Source organism: Ornithodoros turicata, chromosome 1 (genome assembly GCF_037126465.1).
Source record: "Ornithodoros turicata isolate Travis chromosome 1, ASM3712646v1, whole genome shotgun sequence".
Lineage (NCBI taxonomy): Eukaryota > Metazoa > Arthropoda > Arachnida > Ixodida > Argasidae > Ornithodoros > Ornithodoros turicata.
Window position 1 is genome coordinate 192346999 of NC_088201.1, and position 22132 is coordinate 192369130.

At 44.9% G+C, this 22132-nt stretch overlaps 1 protein-coding gene across 2 annotated transcripts in view; it reads left to right on the forward strand.

The window, feature by feature from the left end:
* The first annotated feature begins 42 nt into the window (after positions 1-42).
* LOC135378898 (zinc finger protein 142-like) overlaps positions 43-22132 on the forward strand; it is a 32897-nt gene continuing 10807 nt past the window's right edge. The window contains exons 1-9 of one of the 2 annotated variants that reach the window (XM_064612064.1): positions 43-172; positions 4250-4485; positions 9164-9394; positions 10085-10275; positions 11402-11588; positions 13950-14215; positions 16465-16678; positions 17947-18073; positions 21178-21436. In XM_064612064.1, the coding sequence (XP_064468134.1) occupies positions 4302-4485; positions 9164-9394; positions 10085-10275; positions 11402-11588; positions 13950-14215; positions 16465-16678; positions 17947-18073; positions 21178-21436 (1659 nt within the window). In that variant the 5' untranslated portion in view covers positions 43-172; positions 4250-4301. Of the gene's footprint in view, positions 173-311; positions 610-4249; positions 4486-9163; positions 9395-10084; positions 10276-11401; positions 11589-13949; positions 14216-16464; positions 16679-17946; positions 18074-21177; positions 21437-22132 lie in introns of those variants that run through there. The other variant, XM_064612065.1, reaches the window with a different exon arrangement.

Here is a 22132-nt window from a genome sequence, read left to right on the forward strand (position 1 = left end):
CGACCAATGACGACAAGCGGGGCTTTTATTGCGATGCGGAATTAATGGCGTCCGTGTCGAGCATGTAGGACGAGATTGTGAAATAATTTCTCGAAGCCCATTGCGTTTGCGCATCGTTGAAACGTTTCCCAATACGTCGTGTTTTGAAACGAATGGAAGACCGGCCCTTCACGTGAGTTCCAATATGGTTTTACGTTTCCCTCAAAGGGGCGATAAACGCGAGTGTGGCATGGCGAAAAGAGTATATACCCTCACACCATAGGCCTTCCGCAAGATAACCTCGACTGAAGATTTTTTGAGCTCATGGCCGACGTCTGCTTCACGCCGTGTGCGTTTAGGAATCGCTACGAACAATAAACCCTTTACTGTTTATTTTATGGTTGATATACAGTTAACATCTCACGCAATATATTATCAGTGGCGGAAACCAGGAAGCTAAGCCTAAGAACATATGCACTGTAAAATGCCTTGTTCTCCCAAGTCTGCCACAAAACACTTCGTTTTTCCCATATTAGTTTCCTTCGAGCATTTCCACGAAGCTTTGACATCTCTTTTAGTCGGACGGTGAAGAACCAATGTTACATGATTGAAGTCGGTCCACGTCTGGAGGTGCTTACGTTGATATCCTGTTTTGGATAGAAAATTACAATCGTTTTCGTCTCTTTCTACATATGTGTTCTAGACCTACTACGTTTAGCACAAATTCCAAATTTAAGAAATAACTAGATGGTGATTTTTTTTAGTACAAATCGGATTTATTAATCTTCGTGTTCAGTAACTATGGTTACGAACGTGGACAATACAAATGGTGCTCGAACGCTAGAGGCACACAGCCTCAGGGAATTGTTTGGAACACACAGATGTGGAACGCATCGACGCTGAAACATTTTTCATGCAGCCCAGAAAATGGGTCCACCGAGGTGACAGCCATGCATGTGTTAGCATGTCATGACTGTGGCAGATGTTTCAAAGATTCCTGAGGAGCCAAGCAGGATGACAGGAAATCGCACAGTCATTAGGAAATGTTGGGTGGTGCAGCGCACTGACAAGTCATTGTTCCGCCAGCCACGCGACAAGCCTGCTGACAGTGTTCATGGAGTCGATTAACGTGTGTCACCCGCATTTTAGGTACACAATAAAGCTAGAGCCCCCTAGCTTTCTGCGGTGAAAAATTAAGGCGAGATTTACAAGTCCTCGGAATTCTACGGGCAAGAGCAAAAAATGTTGCAGCGTTCTGCCAACATCGCTTTCAGGCTCATACCACACGCTTTCCCAACCTTTGTAACTTTTCAGTTCGGAAAGAAAATTGGGCTAAACTCCGACAATTTCTCTCTGGGCGTTCCTGTCATTAAATTTTCATTTGTTACAGCGCTTTCAGTCGTGTTAGGACCCGTAGGATTATTCGCATCAGGTATTGCAGTCAAGACTACTCCGGTTTATCGCGCAAAAATGTTGCCGATCATTTGAAATCCTTACATAATTCTGTAACACGTAGAGTACTGTCTGAAAAACACGATTCTGAGGGAAACGGTAGGTTCCGCAAAAATTGACAGGAAGCTTGGGGCTCGAAATAGAGCTGTAAATAAGAGTGACTGCCCAAACACTCAATCTTCTGCTAGGAACGTTAAAAAAAACCTTGGGTGGACAAAATTCATCCGTAGACCAATCACCATCACGTCACTCGTAATCATAGTTGTCTCGTGCCAATGAGACACGAGTTGTCGCCTGCTAAAAAGCATAGACTGTTGAGATAGTTAACACATGATTTGAAATGGAAGCAATGCTTATTATTAATTACTATTATCACTAAAGTATAGTTGCAGGTAGCACTTGGTGTGTGCCTTCTTTCCTCTGCCTTGTCTGTTTGTTCCAATTTCCATTTCAAATCACTTGCTAACATAACGTAATATTAACTCTGTCATATCTCTAACATGATATGTAAGAGAACAGAAAAAGAAAACTTGCCGAAGCAAAGATGTAATTCAGTAGCAGTTGCACACGAAAAGTAATTGGGTTATTCTCGAGGTACTTAATGTAATGTTAGTTTAAAGTGGCCAGGTATTATGTATCTCACAACAAAATTTGAAGTAGTATTGTTCATGCCAGAGGTTTGTAATAAGAACAGGTAGACAAAAGCAAAAAAGTTCATATAACGTTGATGTGAAATTAGTCACTTCATTGCGCTAAACGTGGTACACATTGTTAAAGTGGCACATCGTTCTGCTGTGAAAGAAATTAATGAAAACTGAGGTTACAAATGAACACTATTGGTATGTTGTGTATGTAGAAGGTACCACAAAAAAGGATTTAAAATATGTTGCTAAATACTGAGTGTAAAATGTGTTTAAAATACAGTAAAGATAGTTAGAAATGAAAGTGTTTAGAGTAGAGTAGTAAATACTACGAAAAGTATTTAAGATACTCAAAATATAAACAGTCATTGAAGGGTCAAAATATGCCTGCAAATTAGACATGGTTTATTTGCACGCAGCAATAGCTGTATTTCGAAGTGCTCATCAGACAACCGTCCTCTCTTCCTTTGAAAAATGTTTCCTGAAAGCCCAGTTTAAGGTCAGAACACAAAAAGGAAAGAGTAATTAGAGTACTAAATTCTGAAAAAAGTATTTTAATTACAGTACAAATGCTTTTCACGAAGCGTACTCGGTAAGATACTAAGATACCAACAAAAGTATTTAAGATACAGTATTTAGAGTACGGTGTTGTGATGAGCGTCGACATGAACAGCTACGACCCTGATTTGAGTGTGTCATGTTTTAAATGAATGCTAAAACCTGTGCAAGAGCGGTACCGACGAGAAGAATGGAACACCTTATCGCAATCATCGGCCTTTGGAAAGAGGCAGTACTGCAGACAGAAATTTATGATGGAACTGCTTATACCAGAGCACAAAGTAATCGCCTGTTGAGTACAAGCTGCGGATGAAATATAATTAGATTATGGTTGCAGTTACCCTTTTTTTTTATATATCTAGGTACAGTAATTGATTACTGCGTCTTAATTGAGTAATAGCTCTTTCGCAGCTGTGGTCACAGCTTCGATGTTGAATACAGAAATAGTTCCAAATGACATGCCCACGCAAGTTATGAGGCCATCATTCCTTTTATTGCGCTAACCCACTTTTGGCATGGGTTCGCGCATCACCGGCTGCACAGTGTTCACATCAGTGTCAAAATCACTCTGCTTTGAAGAATGTTCATAACAGCATTGTCTGCAAATTGGTATGAGGCTTTACAAAAGGGCCTCGGATTTTGAGTCGATCTGGATAATGTAGAGGAACAGCACCTCCTTTACACTGTCGTAGCAGCCTTGGCTTTGCTTGACTGTATCAGGGGAAATTCGAGCATAATGATACGACTACAATAGATAAAGCCACACCTTATCATCTTAATTCCATGGTTCTCGCTGGTCCTTGGAATCCCTGAATAGCCTGGAATTTGAAAATGCCATTTTCAAGGTTTGGGAAACCCTGGAATTTTCTAACAGTCCTTGAAAACCCTTAATTTTGCATCTTTTTCTTATCCTTGTAGAGCTGCTAGTGCATGTTGCACTTTTCCGGGGTCAGAACCATAGTTTCGAAACTGCAGGTGCCAACACTCATTGCAATAGCGATCAACGGCAGGAACCAGAAGTGCATGAAATGAATGACGCCCTGCGTTGTATTCAATCAACTTCCTTCCTATCATATCATCTTTAAGGTTCAGGAGTTGTCAATCACGTTTGTGAACAGATCACTATTGTGTAGTCACCATGTAATCTCTCATTTGATACCTGTAGCTTATAAACATTTTTGTGAATGAGAAAGTGGCTAAGAAGCAAGCAAGCTGGTGAAGATTATGCATAACGTAAATCATTACTTTTACATTATGCATTTTTGTGATAGCTGTGTTTTACAACCCAGGCAAAATGACGGCTGAGCCTTAAAAGGTCCTTGAAAGACCCTGGAATTTTTGTTCCAAAATTCAGTAGGAACCATGTAATTCTTTTTTCAAGTGATAATCCCAATAGTACCCGCATGAAATTATGATAATTCTGAGTTCACGAGGGTCTCCAATAAAATTTGTGTATTTTTGAGAAAAATATCCGAAAAAATTCAGTCTTTTGTCAGATATTCGTGAACGTAAGTTGAGAAAGAAGGCAATGTGTTGCCTTTTGTCCATTTTGTGCTGTCTTGTGATGTAAAGATGCAAATTATGATTTGTTCCTGACCAAACGCTGCTCTCACTTGCAGGTCAATACAGCCGCGACTGTAACACCTCGAGACACTGTCCGTGGACGCGGCGATGGAAGGGCAGGCTACGGCAGATTTTGTTGCCGTCGATGCCGAAAGCGGCGGATACTGCACCGCGGAAAGCAGTTCTGGCAACGTGGCACTCCTCGTGTCCGGCGATCAAACCAGTGGCACACCAGTGACAACACTTCAGGAGACCATTCCAGCAACGCAGTTTTTCATAGAACAACTCGCAGGTGAGTGAACAGATTATTATTATTATTATTTTTTTTTTAAAGCTACTATCTGGACCCAAAGCAGGACCACAGGGCTACAAAAACTCTTCACAATGCCCCTGCTACACGGGCACAAAAAATGACATTAAGTGCGTAATGAGTTTAGTCTTGAAGAGACCATGAAATGATTTTCGCAAATTCCGAGTACTCTTCCGGAGATGGTTCTCATGGTTCCTCACTGTCGTACACACGTAGACTTTTAACCTATTCAGTGCACCGGGGGCGCAGTTACTACTGTAGCGGGCCGTGGACAATGACGAAGATGGCCACGCGCCTGAAGCACCTGCCTGAGTTCCACCGGCGCGGCCATGGAGATAGGCCACCGTCATCGCCTCTCCGTGGCATACCATCATCGCCGGTCGGGGCTCATGTAGAGGAATACCACCGTCCTCTACATTTGGTGACCCGGACAACGAACACCATGTTCGGATACAATTCGGCTCTTTACTATCCCAAATTCCTGATGACGCTTTCGACGAGCACTACCACAGCGCTCTATACATGGACCCACCGCCAGCAAACGTCGCCGTTAACGTACCCGGCGCCTTTCCACCTGCGGCCTCACCGTCCAGCACGGCCCCGCCCACCTCTGCAGCTGTGCAGCATTTCACCGTCCGGCTCACGACGACAGCATCACGACTGCCCTTCTCCTGTCGCCTGACGCGCCGACGCTCACGTACTGCCCCCCTCCACGGTACCGATTCGGACGACCATGCAACGCTCCAACCGGTCACTGGTCATGCGATCCTCTAACCAACCATCGCTTGACGGATCCCGGGGACCGCCCTGCGCTGTGCACGGACCCCGGCACACTCACTACCCGCCACTTCCCTTCCGCCTCTCGACGCACATTCGCAGCCGGCCGCGACAACAGAGCAAAGTGCTCGCCTGCTGGTTTCGGCAGTCGCGGCCGCCGACGCCACGGCCCGCATTAGCCAGCGTCTCGGCAGTCTTCACGGCAATCCTCACGGGTACGCAGCATCACTTCCTGGGACCCTATGAGCTCACGCTCCCGTGCCGGTTCCGGCACCCCAGGCCACGACTCTCACGCCCAACGATTCGCCCTTCATCTGCCTCGCTCATCGAGAGCTTCACGCAACGGGTATTGTGCCGTCCCACGAATTCGTCCTGTAGTGCACGTCATCCACGGCCGCTCTCGCTCTCTCCCTCCGGTATAGACGTGATTCTTCCATCTTTCTTATCGCCGCTCCGCGTCTGAGGGGGGAGCCCTGTAGCGGGCCGTGGACAATGACGAAGATGGCCACGCGCCTGAAGCACCTGCCTCAGTTCCACCGGCGCGGCCATGGAGATAGGCCACCGTCATCGCCTCTCCGTGGCATACCATCATCGCCGGTCGGGGCTCATGTAGAGGAATACCACCGTCCTCTACACTACCGCCAGTCACTGCCGGATAAATCCCTTCAAAGCGGGCTTACGTCATCAACGTCCATTTCTCTCAGCCAATTGTAAACGAACGGGAGCGCACATCCCATGGGTCTATGTGGGTGCATGGTTTCGGTTTGGACTACAACAACGTTGTATATCTGCTGTCAAAATCGGTAGAAATATGGCGCAACGCAAATTGTCAGCGGTGGAGGAGGAGATTATGAAACTGTCACGTAACCGTCTGGGTATTGTTCGGTACACAGCAGCTCCCAATAGGCCACCGACAGAGACATTTTCTGATGAAGAAGCTCAGAGGGGAAAACGTGCTCCGGTAGCCATGCTGACAATCAGTGGCTACATTAAAGGAGTACAGAGGGCCATCCAAAAAAATTTCAGATTAAGACATCTGATGAAAGTGTGTGTGTCATTATACCGAATAGCGTGAAAGGTTTTGATGTGTGCAATTTGTTTCCCAGAAAAAAACTCACATAAACATAGCTCCGCGTGTTCACCCTTAACTCGCCACTCCAGCTATAACGAGGATGAGGAGGTATGATGACAGTATAAGGAGAACTCGTTCTGGTTCGCCGGTCAGTGGGGGTCAGCGCCTTGTTCCTTTGCCGCCGTAAACCTATTTTGCCAGTTCTCCCCAAGAATTGGGGATAGAAGGAGCGGCCGAAGCATTACCGAGCAAGGAGAAAGGCTTTATCAGACCTCCGAACAGCCGAGTAGCAGACGACAGCGGAGTAGCAGACAACATTTCTCTAGGCCAATCAGCGAGCGTTCTCCTTATAGCGTCAGTGCGAGGTTCCAGGCAGATCACAGGCTGGTACTGCTCTTCACCACCGTTGCGCACGGTCGCTTTTTGCGGCGTATTTTTAATTCAATTTCTGCGATAATTATGAGTCTATGGTGTAAGTTACTTCGCATGGTGCATCTTACTGGCCTACTTAACAGTTTTATAGGAAGAAAACTGGGTGTTAAAAATGACTTCTGTGCTACTTTAAACTTCTGGTAGGATTCTTTGTCAATGATTAGATACGATCTTAGCTCGAGGTCGAATTAAAACATATTTCGTGGCGAAGTTTGAAGGCTTGCTTGCAAAACACTGTCCGCGAATCAGCAACATCAGCTGTGATTGACGTCACGGCTAGTTCGCCTCACAGGCAGGTCGTAGCAGCACACCATTCACAGCCGGGGTTAATATTCAATATTTTCGCTGTTTGAACGATTTTCAACTTCATACTTAGACCCTGAAGTTTTAGGGTTAAACCCGATTTTTCCCCGAATTTGCACCCCGAATCGAGGTTCACCGGTTTAGGGTTAAACCCGATTTCTACCCGCAAAACTGCACCTAAGCTAGGCACCTCACAGGAATGACATCCTAATTTTTCACAAAATACACGGTTGATCTCAACGTCTGATACTCTGGATAGGCTGTACAACGAACGTTAGAGCCCGATTTATCGCCAAATTCAGTCTGATGGTAATTTTTCCGCCCGAATTTGCACGAATTTACGACATCAAGTGATTGACCTGAATTTTACCCCCCCCCCCCCCCCCCCCCGAATTTGGAAAAAAATAAAACCCGAAAACTTCAGGGTCTATTCATACTTTATAGGCTGAATGCTTTAGTACGGAGGAACAAATTGAAAATGATCGCAGGCTTGTCAAACATTTTTTTATGGTCTCTTTAATGTCATTTGTGCCACGCTACACTCATTTACTGGCGTTTGCCTGAATGACAGTTTCTGCATAAGAAGATCACCACAACCTATTCGCCCATGAAATGCTTGCCCTCGCTTCCATTGTCTAAGCACAGGAGCAACTTAAAAGTTCCGTAAAGCTGCTCTGTACTGCGCTCCGCTATTTTATAAATTACACGAAAACAAGCATTATTTTTGGCAAAATGCCCGGTGTTGTTAATGATTGTGTTTTTGCATACTTGCTCTTGGCGTAGGCTGCCACCTGACAGGCAAGATGACAACAGTTTGCCCGACACAGTGCAGACCATCGATTATCAAATAAAGCGTTTCGTCATTTTGTGGGATATTTTGGGTATTTCGTCAATGCATCAATTTCTTCAAATACGCTTTACGTTCACCAAGTACCGCATCTCTGACGTGGGTAGTGGGGAAACCCGAATCGACGTCATCGCACTTTATGTCATTCCAATCTGACATGTGGCATGACTATCGTAAGAAATGTCATGTTGAGTTGTCAAGTGATGTTTTATCCGATTTCCAGAGAGGGAATTCCGGAATACCCTTAACATCCGTCGTCGCTTGCTCTTGCCATGCGTAACATCAAAGTGCACACGAGCAACTCCACTAATCTACGTCGGGTCTCGGCGGTATTGTGAGTGAACAACACGGAGTAAAACTGCACAGTAGTTCCGGAATCGACCGCGACGGTAGCGACCGTCCCTTTAAAGTAGCACAGAAGTCATTTTTAACACCCAGTTTTCTTCCTATAAAACTGTTAAGTAGGCCAGTAAGATGCACCATGCGAAGTAATTTACACCACAGAGTCATAATTATCGCAGAAATTGAATTTAAAATACGCCACAAAAAGTGACCGTGCACAACGGTGGCGAAGAGCAGTACCAGCCTGGGATCTGCCTGGAACCTGGTGCTGACGCTATAAGGAGAACGCTCGCTGATTGGCCTAGAGAAATGTTGTCTGCTACTCGGCTGTTCGGGGTTCTGATAAAGCCTTTCTCCTTGCTCGGTAATGCTTCGGCCGCTCCTTCTATCCCCCAATTCTCCGGGAGAACTGGCAAAACAGGTTTATGGCGGCAAAGGGACAAGGCGCTGACCCCACTGACCGGCAAACCAGAACGAGTCTCCTTATGCCGTCATCAGTGACGTGCCATCATACCTCCTCATCCTCGTTATACCTGGAGTGGCGAGTTAAGGGTGAACGCGCGGAGCCATGTATATCTGAGGTTTTTTTCTGGGAAACAAATTGCACACATCAAAACCTTTCGCGCTATTCGGTATAATGACACGCACACTTTCATCAGATGTCTTAATCTGAATATATATATTTTTTTATGGCCCTTTGTACTCCTTTAATGCAGCGGAAAGTACCGTTGCCAGTAGGCAACACTGTGGGACAAAGGGTTAATTGTGTAACTCCCGGAAGCTGCCTGCAAAGTGTCGCTTTAACTTGTCTTGGATGCACTACAAAAAGAAAGACCTGGCAATCGGGATGTTCTTTTGTTATTTTTTTTTATTTTTTTTTTTTGCAGGTGGTCAGGCGAGGTTGCAGACAGCGGATGGCCAGATGATAGAGATTGATGTGGATCCTTCCGTGGTGGGACTCATGGAGGGAGGTTCGGAGAGCGGGGTGCCCGTCCTGCTCCGCGTTGCGGAAGACGGAACGCTCCTGCCGGACATGTCGATGGTGCCGACAATGCAGCAGGTCTCGGAGCATGGATCGCAGCAGCAGCAGCATGGCTCTGGGAGTGGCATGCAGGAAGGTTGGGGACCTCTACCATACAGCTCTCATAATTAGAGCCAGAAGTTTTCAGGTTTAACCCCATTCCTCCCCGAATCGAAGGTTGCCTCTTTAGGGTCAAACCCGATTCTTACCTGGCGGATTTTCCTCACTCGGATGTCTGTAGGAATGCTAAATTGTTTGGTAGCAAACGAAGTTACAAGTTCAGTTACAAAGTTACAAGTTCAAATTGAAAATAGAGACAGAGTGGCGAGGACGAAGGCACACGAAGCAATAACGAGAGTTAGTATTCAAATGCTGTGTATGGGCGTAGTCTTGGTTTCATCTCAATCCCGATATTTGTCTGGAAAATTCTTAAAATCCCGGTACTGCAAAAATGACCTGGGATTCCCAACACTAGTCCCGACATACTACATTGTAGCAACCCCCACCCTAAGCGCCACGGTCAGTGGCGGTAGTCGTCAACCGCCTTATTGTTCTTCATCTACTATAATATCTTGCACTCAAGCTTCACTCAGAACTTTTGGAGAGGGCACCTCCACCTTACAAGTCCTTTGCTTCCCTCCCGCTCATTTAGCTTGCAATTCTTTTCTCTCCCAATTAGGGAAAACAGGAAATGTGGAGGGGTAATATGGAGCGTAGTGCAACAGTGTGAGAAATAACCTTTGGTTCTACAGGTCATTTTGACTGCTTTCTTACACCTCTCCCTCAGGAGCCGAGAATGGCGTAGCGTTTCCCCCAGGAATGTACATCGAAGTGCACAAGGAGTCGGATGATGCCACGTCGGGGGGCACCGCTGGGGCTTCCGGGGAGGGCACTGCCCTCGCCATCGTCACCCCTGAGGGGGAAGAGTCGGACACCGAGGACCCCTCAACGCAGTCCGACCCTTCGTCCGCGGAAGTGGTAAGTGTGTGGCTTTTGTTAACGAGTGAGTGGGAAGGTATTGAAGAGATTAATAGAGGGGAGCAGCAGTGGTTGTCCTCAGGTGATGTTGATAAGTAGGACGTCGAGTTTTTTTCTCGTCGAATGCGTTTAGAGCTTCGCGTGTTGGTGTCGAGCTCGGTGAAACCCGTACTTACCCCCCTCTCGTGTCTTTCGTGTTTTTTTTTTTTTTTGTTTTTTTTAGCCAGTCTTATGACAAAACGACATAGTGCGCGTGGGTCGGCACTCCGTTTTTTTTTTTTTTTTCTCTGCAGGTTCAATTTAAGGAATTACTCTATGAGGAACTAAAGTATGGTCATTTTCAATTTTGTTATGTAGATGTTTGTGTGTATTCTGTAGTTTATAATTTGAATTCAAGGCTAGCAAGTCAACAGAAATTTTTTTTTTAATAATCAGAAAAATAGTCGCGTGCTTTCTATACCGATTTGTCGCAGATTTACATGGATCGGGAAAAGTACTGCTCACTATGGTGTTTTTGTGGTCTTTTTGTGTGCAATGATTAAAATGTCAACAGTAACCTTTGAAAAAATTTTGACTCCACGAGAATCAAGCCGGGAAGAATTTGGGGGGAGAGTGGGGGTGGGGGTGATAGTTCTTGAATCGTTTAGGTCTGTGCATTGGTGGATCTTCTGATACCCAAGTGCTTTCACGATAACGTCTGTATTGTTTCACATGCTGGTGAACTAAAATATAGTAGCTATCAACTTGTTCTAGTGTTATGGGAAGTGCCTCAGGACGAGAGCTGCCGATATTTAGATAATCGGGAAATGATGTGTTAACACATCATCCCCGATCATTTAAGTACCATGCCAACAATGAGGACGGTGTTCAGAAGAAGAACAGTCTGTGTTCAAAACATCGGCGACTCTCGTCCTGAGGCACTTCCCTCAAAGTGTCCTTACTAGTTCGCTGGATTTTCTACCCTTCTAGCTTCTTTTAGTGGCAATGCTTTAGTTTTTTATGCGTTCAAAATTGCATTGCCATGTTTGCACCTGCCTGTGGGACTCTTATAGATCTTGCAAGGTGAATTAAGCGAGTGGAAAGGCCATCTGTGTAGAGAAATTTATGGTTGGTGTCGCGGACACAGGGCGTGGACCGCCTGGAAGACTTCATGGACGTCGTGACGACATACCGCTGCAAGTTCTGCCGTTTCTCGTGCGCCTGGAAGTCCGGGCTCATGTCACACTTCCGAAGCTGCCACGTTGCATCCGCTAAGGGCCCCAACGGCAAAGCAGTCCCCGTCTTATCAGCGAGACCACTTCAGCAGAGTAGAGGTAAGGACCAGGGGTGTGCGAATATTTGAGTTCTCGAATTCGAATCGAATATCAAATGCTCGAACTATTCGATTCGCGAATCGAATATCCAATATTCGATTTTTCGAACATTCGACTGTTCCACGAATATGAACGACACAACCCGAAAGTAGGCTTCACCTGATGCTTCCGTGCATGAGGTGAAGCCTGCTTTAAAAAAATTGCCCTTGCTGCAGGATCAACACAGGCCGGACGGTGTGTAACGTTAAGATAACGTTATCCAAACTTAGTTTTGTAGACATCGTCTGTGGAAGGGTTGGTGCCCCTCCCACATGCAGTTTAGCGGTGCCAACGGGGGACTTTGATTTGATGTCTGTGAGGTTGCCTTTTGAATAATGACTACAGCCCATGAACAAAAAGGGTGTCTTGAAGACGCCCTTTACATCTAAAATTTCAGTAGTGCAACTTCCTAGGACGAGTGCAAAGAAACTAAGGGGTGTTCACGGCAAAGCTGAGGCAGGATGCCGATTCGTTTGTTTCACAAATGGCCTGTGGTTGTCTGAAACAATTACAGCCTCATCCATATAACATACTACTGCCTGACATAAAATTTTGAAATGAAGGTAACCACTCCAGTACTCCAGTAAGTGTAGGCTCACCTGAAAAGCAGGAAGCACTCTGATGTAAAAATAAAGAGGAGGGACTTTAAACAGAAGAATTGCATGTCTTTCTTGTGACAGTTAATGCCAGAAAAATTACACTAAAGCCATGGGCCACAAAATGGAAACTTTTAGTGCGAAAGTTCACACATTGAAAATTTTGTACGAATATTCGATATTCGATTCGGTATTCGGAACTTTTTCCCCCATTCGATTCGATATTCGATTCGACTTTAAATATTCGGATTCGCACACCCCTAGTAAGGACTGTAACATTGTGATAGGGTGTTGTATTGTGCCAAAGATAGTGCAAGGAGAAGGGCATCGGAGGGACAAAGGGGGGTAGTTGGTACAAGTTCTTATGAGCCTGGCTGCAGCGAAAAACAGACAAACTACAGATGGTCTGTCCCATTTATGTTTCAACTTACCTTTGTCCATGTCTTTTGCTGCAGTCAATGTGATATGAAGGGTGTCAGGCCAGAAGACATATAACAGGACCAATATTGAAGCTGTACTGAGTACAGTTCATGTAGGACAAAGTCAGGCCTTGCAGTTGGGGTTTGTACAATGTTCTAGCCAAGACAGCATGTGCCATACTGCCCCGTTAAACCTCACCTCTTCTGAGAGAGTTCATAACTGAATCAATTATCAACTGTCAATCAATCAATCAATTATTATTACTATGGGCAGTGCAAGAGTAGCCAGTGTTTGAGGAAGTGGCATCGGAAGGTAACACGGAACGGGTTGCCCTTCCTTCTGATGAACTGTTCCATGGACAAGCTTTGTTGTTCTGCTTTATGATCAGTTCTGCTTAGAACCCTCAAAGGTGCATTGTGGGATGACTAGGGTCTGGAACTTTATGCATTTGCCCATGAATGCCTATAAAGACGCTTGAATGCCACCTTTTTTGGGGATGCCTGCCTTTTTCTAGCATTTTTAGATTCCATAACAGCTTTTTCTAGAGGTAAAAGTGCAAGTGCGGCCTTCACACTGATGCTGAGTGCTGCATTTTGAGGATTCTGAACGGAACTGATCATAGAGCTCAAGAACAAATTTTGTGGCTGCTTGAAATCTTGGTTTGTCCATGGAACAGTTCATCAGTAGGGAGGACAACCTGTTCCACGTTACCTTCCGATGCCACTTCCTCAAATACTGATTGCTCGTGCACAGCTTATAGTAATAATAAGTGATTAGTGATTGATTGATTGATTCATTGATTAGTAGTAATTAAGAATAATAATAATGATAATTGATTGATGATGATAATAAATGATAAGCATTTATTAATTGATTAGTAGTAATAATAATTGATTGACTAGCTTTTCGTTTCTGCGTGTTTGCCCCTTGTTTTCCTTTTTTTGCATTTGGTTTCCTTCAGTGTCTTTCTTTGCTAGAAGGGGTTCCTGTATATTTGGTCAAAAGATTTGTCCTCGCTTGTCCTTTCAAGATCATCGATGGTGGAAAACTAAAAGTATTATTCAATACAGCTCGCTTCTAGGCCGCCTCTGCATTCATGCTGTACCGTAGCCTTTAACCAAGCGAGTTTTCTTGCATGGAGCACTCTGAAAAGCTAGCAAAGCCAAAGAACGTGCCACATTAACGTGACTCTTTTAGCATTTTATTGCTTATTTTGGCGTTGTTGAGGGCCTAAATGACAACCTGTGTTCATCGTTTTTATTACGTAAATTTCTGTGCCCTAGTGACGATAAAGTTTTTCCTTCAGCATCTTCAGCAACACCAAAGAGGCCATCACAGACCGAGCAGATAACACCCGACCTGCCACCGCAGTCGGCACCAGCGGAGACAAATGTGTGTGTGGCGGACAAGTTGGGCCAAGTGCTGCAGACAATTCAGGAGGACCTCGTGGACGAACCTGAAGCAGTGAGCACGGCCACGGAGGAAGACGCCCAGGAGAGGCACATCTTCATCTGCGGACAGTGCAGCCAGGGTTTCAGCTCCCTCGATGACTGCAAGGAGCATATGGTGCAGGTATGCGTGCAGTTTTTGGAGTTTAAAAAGTAGAAGTGTGCGAACAGCTAAATTTTTCCATTGCGAGTGGTTTATTTTGATTATTTTTTAAAATTTTACTTAATTTATTTTGATTATATTACGATTATTTCGCTTATGCTGCAAATCGAATTGGAATAATTTCTTCAGGTGGCGAATCAAATTCGAATAATTAGAAAAGGCCCAATTCAAATAATTCTGAATACCTCAATTGTGAAATATGTTATGGTGTTCGAAACATGTGAGTCTTATCAACCAGCATAACTAGAGCCTGAAGTTTTCGGGAAATATTTTTTGTATGTTTAGGGGGTAAAAATCGGGTAAATGAACATGTGCTCTATATTCATGTGAATTCTCGTGAAAAAACTTCTAAATTCAGAGAGGAATAGGGCTCAGCTACTCAAATTAACTGTAGTGGTTTGGTACAAACGGTGATATAACTGCATTTCTTGCCGAACAAGTAAGTTAGTGCATTTCTATAGACATCCAAGTGAGGGCAGTTTGCCGGGTAAAAACCGGATTCCTCCCAAAAGAGGCAGCCTTCAATTCAGGGTGTAAATTTAGGGAAGAATTGGGTAAAATCCTAGAACTTCATGCTCTAAGCATAACATATCATTAGAGAAGGGTCCCTCTGTATCGTGTATGGTAGGCTGCATTAGTGGGATGAACTGCATTGAGAGTTAGTCAACAAGTTCCATGCAGCCTGCTTTGTGTACATCTCCTCATTTCTATGTTTGCATCATGACTTTTCCTGTACTTTTTTTTAGAAACTGCACATATTTCCATCTGTTACTGAACGTAACTCTCAAAGTTGGGAGTACATTTACTGGAACATGCAATGCCCAGAGTACAGTGTTGACAATGAGCTCAAAAAATTTCTGAACTTTAGTGACACTAGTTTCATTACTCATTGTACACAGCATAAAGTGTGCTTCAGGCACATTGCACCTCACAAGAGTAATGAGGTGAAGCCGACTTGCAGAATGGAGCCTCACACCTAAAGAACAATGGCAGTAACGTGATGTGGGCTTCACCTAACTCTGGGATGTAATTAGGCGAAGCCCACTTGCAGAATGGCGATAACGACACCTCGCTTCAGTACTTCAGTGCCTTTTGAAAGACTTCTTGAGTCCTTCACCTTTTTTATAGGGTTATCTCTCACACACAGTTCTACGTGTGACCATCTAATGAAGCTCCGACCTTAGGCACACTGTTTCGTTCTTAGTGTTTTTAACAGACCTCGGCAGTTTTGACTTTCGCTCACTCAAGTTCACTCACCACCCACCCAGTTCTCGGCTCGCTCACTCACGCTCACTCATCGTCTACTCAGCTCTCGGTTCGCTCATTCACGCTCACTCACTGTCCGCTCAGCTCTCGGCTAGCTCAGTCAAGTTCACTCACCACCTGCCCTGTTCTCAGCTCGCTCACTCACCGCCTGCTAAGCATCTTGCGGTCTTAGGACTGTTCCTTATCTTCCATCACCACCGTGTGTCAACCGAGCAGATGAACACGAAATGGACAGCCGGATAGCTGATCCAAAGAGCGCAATGGTGCACTGCTCCGCGCAAGAAATATGTAAACCGAAACCAATTAATTACTCGGAAAAATCACTGAGTGTCGACGCGTTTTTTTTTCTTGCAATATTTTTCGCTGAAGGTCCCGATGCGTAAAACAGCGGTTCCGTAAGCGTGCGAAGTAAAATTTAAAAGTTATGATGTTTATTTAATTAGTGTATGCAAATGAGCTGGTAACTTCCTCAGTTCATAGCCCCACTGGCCACCCAGCTCTCGAATCGCGCACTCACGTTCACTCAGTGTGCACTCACGCTCACTCACTCACTGCCCGCTCAGCTCTCGGCTCGCTCACTCATGCTCAGTCACTACCCATTCACTTCTCGGCCCGCTCACTCATGCTCACTCACAGCCCGCTCAGCTCTCGGCCCGCTCACTCACGTTCACTCACCGCCCGTTCAATTCACGGCTCTCTCACTCTGGTTTACTCATGGTCCGCTCAGCTCTCAGCTCGCTCACTCAGACTCACTCACCGCCTACTCAGCTCTCGGATCGCTCATTCACGCTCAGTTCATTAGCTGAATTGAGCGTGAGTGAGCAGGAGTCAGCGCGCTCATGAGTGAGTTTTGCCGAGGTTTGGTTTTTGGCACTGGTTTTAGCGATTTTATCATGTGTGACCAACAGGCCCAAATTGGTACTTTTATCATTGTCTGTTTTTAGGCCCACGAATTGAGGGCAGACAACGACGAGAGCAGCACTGCCACTCAGACCAAGAAGCCCCCCGCACGCAAGAGGGGCCGTCCCAGCAACCCATCTTCAAAGAAGAGAGGGAAGGCCGCTCAGCAGCAGGAGACTGCAGCCAGTCGTCTAGCTGCTATACAGGCTGGATTCAAGGAACTTGAGAAGGATGAAGACACCGATGATGCTGTGCCAGGTTAGTCTGCAACAATGCCTCCTGTATCTCTGTGCCCGTCAAGCCAGCGGGCTCTCCCCGTTCTTCGCGTACGTCCGCGGCAGTATGGGGGGAGGGGCCTCCGTTAGGTGGCGCCAAATCCTGAGGTTATGCATCACGTGATACGCTGCAGCAGCTGTTCACGAGCAGAATTTATCTTCGCGTTGTGGCAAGAAGCACTTTAATTCGAGACATTTTAAAAACGTTTGAAACTGTTAAAAAACAATGGACCAATAGTTGACGACGGTTCTCGCAACCCTCGGGATCTAGCGCCACCGCTGCGAAAAAGTGCCGTGGGAGAGGAGGAGCAGGAAAGGGATGCTGGAGTACAGAACGACCGTCTTGCCAGGCATTACCGAAATTATAGGAGGCATCGCCTGCAACTACAGGTCGGGAACTATGCATTACAAAGTATGCATATTTTGCATACTTTTGCAAACTATGTATAGTTGTAATGCATAGTTAATACGCATTATAAATAGGGCCTGACTTTTTAGGGTTAAACCCATATCCGCCCGATATTTACCCCCCCGAACGAAATCTGTAAAATTCGGGTTTCACCCGAATCTACCCGAAAACATCCAAGTCGCGTGGCACACTCATAAGCGTGCATTAAAATAAAGTTTGATAACATTGCTAAACATTAGTTCTATGTTAAGACAAATTTTTATTTAAAAAAAAAATCATCCTAATACACCCGAATTCCTGACGACAGAATATGCCGTAACGGGATTTAACCCGAATACACCCGAGTTTTCAAATGAAAAATATCACCCGATATTTACCCCCCGAATTTGGCCAAAAATAAAACCCGAAAAAGTCAGGCCCTAATTATAAAGTATGCATGTGTACATATGTCAAAGTATGCAAAGTTACAAAATTAGGTACATGTAAATGTACGCACTAATGCATTACATTTTGGAATCAAGTAACGTGTCCAACATTTTGAACTATTTAATGCATCATGGCATCAATAATCGCTTAGAAGGAATGTTCTGGCACTCTCTGAAGCCAACAGTTAAAAATTGTGCCTGCGATGACACATTTTCCCCCATTGAAATGCACATTGCTTTGCCGGGACCGGCGCATCAGTTCAAATTAACGTGATTGCACTGTGATATGTATCGTTATTAACCTAAATATATTTTGCGTGAATGCAAAATTTTGAGTACCGTATTTCTTCACTCAACTTCACTGAAACCACTTGCGATGAACCGTGCATTCAGTGTTCCACTCCTTTGTCTCATCAGAGGAAGATGGCAGTTCAAGACACAAGGACCTCAAGGACATGGACGATGACTTTCTCGTGCAACCCATGCGTAAGAAACGTGCCAAGAGGGAAGGGGCCAACGAGAGGTTGTTCAAGTGCTCTCAAAAGTAAGCTTACTCAGACTTCCCTACTTTTTTGTGGGGTTTTGGGCTTATCAGGTATTCCTTCAGAGGAGCAGCGAAGGCCCCTCCTTCATAAATATTGTGGTTTTGGTTGCGATGGGGGGGGGGGGGGGGGGGGGTATTTGTGGCATAGAGTCACCAAATAATACCCCTGTCACATGTGCACACTTACGGCCTTAACGGTTACGGCCGTAAGTGCATACTGTCATTAACTACTTCTTGCCAGACGGCTAGCAATACGGCTTTTGCGACAAAACTGGGATAGACGGCCGACGACCTTCCCACATGACAGTTTACAGCATTCCATCGAAACTGCCCAAGCCTAGTCACCAAGCGCCACAAGCAGGATTTCGCGCATTTAATTGAATTCGAAATAAAACGTTTTTTACGCGATACAGTAGAATCTCGATGATACAAATCTCACGGGGTCGCGGAAAAAATTCATATCATCCGAAATTCGTATCAAACGAATTAAACCAAAATAAAAATTGAGGCAAGAAAATAGACAGTGACTGTTCATTTTCCAGTACTGTCAAATGAAAGAGGTCGGTTGTAACGCTTTTGTGTCTCCGTTTTTGGCCAATGCTGCCCAAATACGCGAGATGATTCAAAAGACGTAGCACGTGCTTTTCACCCGCGAGTCGCGCGACAGTGGTCTAAAGCGAGCTTCTCCTAAAGCAAGCAGGCGTTAGGTGAAGCCGACTTGCGGAATGGTGATGCGTAATCTTGCCACAAGTTGTCCCGATATGTTCCCTCCACGTGTTCTGGGGTTCTGGTAGCTGTTTTCCGCCAGAGCGATGTCACACAGCTTTGCGGTTTATTGTTGCGAGGGGGGTAAAAAGGTCAAAACAGAAATAATGTGATAAGGTTCCGGGCCGTTCAATCCCTTTGATCTTATCGCCGCCACCACCACCAAATGGAAAGTCATTGCTTGCATTGCGCTACATGATGTAAGGGAGTTCGTGGTGAGGATCGCCCTCCCTTTTCTGAAAGGAGCAGCAGCATGACTCGTGCGCTCTCGCGTCACGGAGGAACGACCTCTGTCGACGATCCGTAAAGGCAAGATAATGCGTTCGTATCATCCGAACTCTAATACATGGGAAGAATAGGCATTCCGGCCGGGACCGGAAAAGAATTCGTATGATCCTGAAATTCTTATCATCCGTGATCGTATCATCGAGATTCTACTGTATAATGTTCTGTCATCTTTTTTTGTGTGTGTTTTTCTGATGCATTTTTCCACTTTGCTTACTTTTTATCTCGTCTGTTCAGGCGTTCAGTTCGTAGTGACACCCTCGAACCACTGCACGTGCCATCACACTGTGTCGTCTGCATCCAAAATGTCAGATGCCACTCAAAAAAATATCCAAAACACTTCAAGACAAATGCAATTTGCTGTTGTAATTTCAAAATTTTTAGAATACCAACCAAACATTGTTATCGTGTGCTCTCAGTGAGAAAAAAAACGTGATTTCACTTCATTACATTCAACGTTCGCAGATGTGTTTATCGATGTAGACATCGTCTGCAACATGCCTCCATGTAATACCGTCTGTTCCCAGAGCTTAAGGCCGTATGCAACTTACGGCCATTTCTTGATGCCGTAACCTTAAAGGCCGTATATGTGCCTGTCTGACAGAGGTGAAGCTTTGTTTCACAGTAATGACACTTAATTCCACAAGCAAGCAGGGGAGCCATTTTGTTTCCACTCTGCACCAGCACTATCACCAGCTGAGGAGCAGGGACAGCTAGCATATAACAGTGCTCGCCATGGAGGGTGTGGGTTAGGGTAGCGTGTGTGATTGTCTGGCAGCATTATATACGTGTACAGTTGACTCTCGTGAGTTCAAACACCTGGGGGTCTACGATCTTTGAATTATCACACTCTCATCTAAATACGTGTGAAACAACAAAATATGGTTTAATATAGCAGTAGTTATGCAGGGCGTTCATTTTTATCCGCAACATATTTTTATTTAAAAAAAAAGACACTCTCTGTTGGTGGGCCCTACAAAAGTAAATAAATAAAGGATAAAAAACTAGGGGTGTGCGTCTTATCTTAATATTTGAAGTTGAATTGACTACCAAATTGAATATCGAACATTTGTGTAAATTTTACAATGTGTGGCTTTTGCACTAAAAGTTTCCAATTTGTTGACTACTGCTTGCATGGTTTACATAACTCAGTTGGTTTGGTTTGGGATTGCAAATGATATTTTTAGGGGAGGGTCGTTTGAAACCTAAAGTTGCTAAGACATCGTTCTTTCCTTTTCACTCGTACGACCGCATATTCGTTGTTCAGAAAGCCGAAATTCATTGTCCCGAAATCCCGGGATTTCTGGACATGAAATTATGCCAAAAAAGAATTAACAGCTGTTCTCTTCGCATTTTTCTATTTTTTTACAAAATATACCTGCATGCATGAGGCTTGGAAAAAATTTCATGTGCATCTCAATCGTCTGCAATGAGGTTTATTTTTCTATTCTGCCGGGCAAACTGCACATCCTCTTCACTATCATGTAGCATCACCCACATCACCATTCAATGCGCGGCCTGCTATGACGACAGTGTTGACCTTGGCATATCAACTTTCACGTTTTCTATTTTTTGGTTTGCTCTCGCGATCATGTCCCCGAATTATCCGCAATATTGACGCAAGTGAAACCCCTTCATATGGCTGTATCTTGAAAGAGTTCATGAAGACACGTGTGGACGCGAGCTAAGCCTAACATTGTACGAGTGACTGAAGGATTGGATTGAACTGGCTGTGACTTCTGCCCGGTTTGTCAGTCGTGAATGGTAATCTTCCATGTTCGGCGGCATCTCGGTACTTCCACTTCGTTCCATTTACCCGAAGTACATAAAACGGGTTGTTTCAATTATCCGAAGATTTTTATCATTGCATCTATAGGAAACCAACCAAACGTGACCCTATTGTTCCGTTTATCCGTAATTTCCGTTTAACCGAGTTTCGTTTAGTGGGAGTTCACTGTAATAGCCAAATGTGCACTTCCTGCCTCATTTTAATTCAGTCGTAGCAACTCGCACTAATTCGTTGTCTCAATTTGTGACCTTCATCCGCATTGCAGACGTGGCGAGCGCAGCTGCGGCTACCGTTTCCGAACGGAAGAGAAGTTGGAGTACCACATCCGCTGCCACGCCCCTCCTCCCACCAGTGCGATTGGTGACAACCGCCCCTTCTGCTGCGTAGAGTGTGGGGAACGCTTCGACCACTGGAGGGGCCTCGCCATGCACCTGTGGAGGCTGCACGAGTTTGACCTGGACCTTCACTCCTGCACCCACTGTCCTTACAAGACGTTCAGCCTCTTCAAGCTGGACAATCACATGGTGAGGGAAAAAAAAAACTCAGTTTGTCCTTACGTTTCCAGCAAAAAAAAACGGTTGAATTAAAAGGGGATCTGGACAAATGAAATCTGAGAGAAATTTATGAGAGCGTAATAGTTCTGTATCTGGCAGTAATGGCCACTAACTACTTCTAGTGTAGTTTGACTATAACTACTAACTACTTCGCGATGGAGTAGTTTAACTAGTAGTTCAACTACTTTTCAGGGGAAGTAGTTAAAACTACTTCTTTAACTACTGCAATGTATTTTAACTACATCTCTAACTAAACGTTGTCCATTAACACCAATCCCAGTCTACAGTGTCCAAGGACACCTAAATATGAATCACGAGCAGTGTTAAAAGTGAAGGTTTAGTACACATGCACTGCACAATTGCTGTGCACCTCCGTTCTCATCAAACAAGTAGCTCAAGGTAAAAGTCGGGAGCACAATCGTGCCGTAAAGCTTGCGGCAAATTCGGAAGTAGTTGGCGCCTGCAGTAACCTAACTACTGCAGTTAACTGCTCGAAATAGTATACCTAGTAGTTGCACACTACATTTCTGCAAGTACTTGATAACTACTTTTTAACTACAATCAGGTAGTTTACTAGTAGTTTAACTACATGTAGTTAACTACTGGCCATCACTGGTATCTGGTACTGTTGCCAGATATGTACCGTTTTCACGCATACAAGCAGCA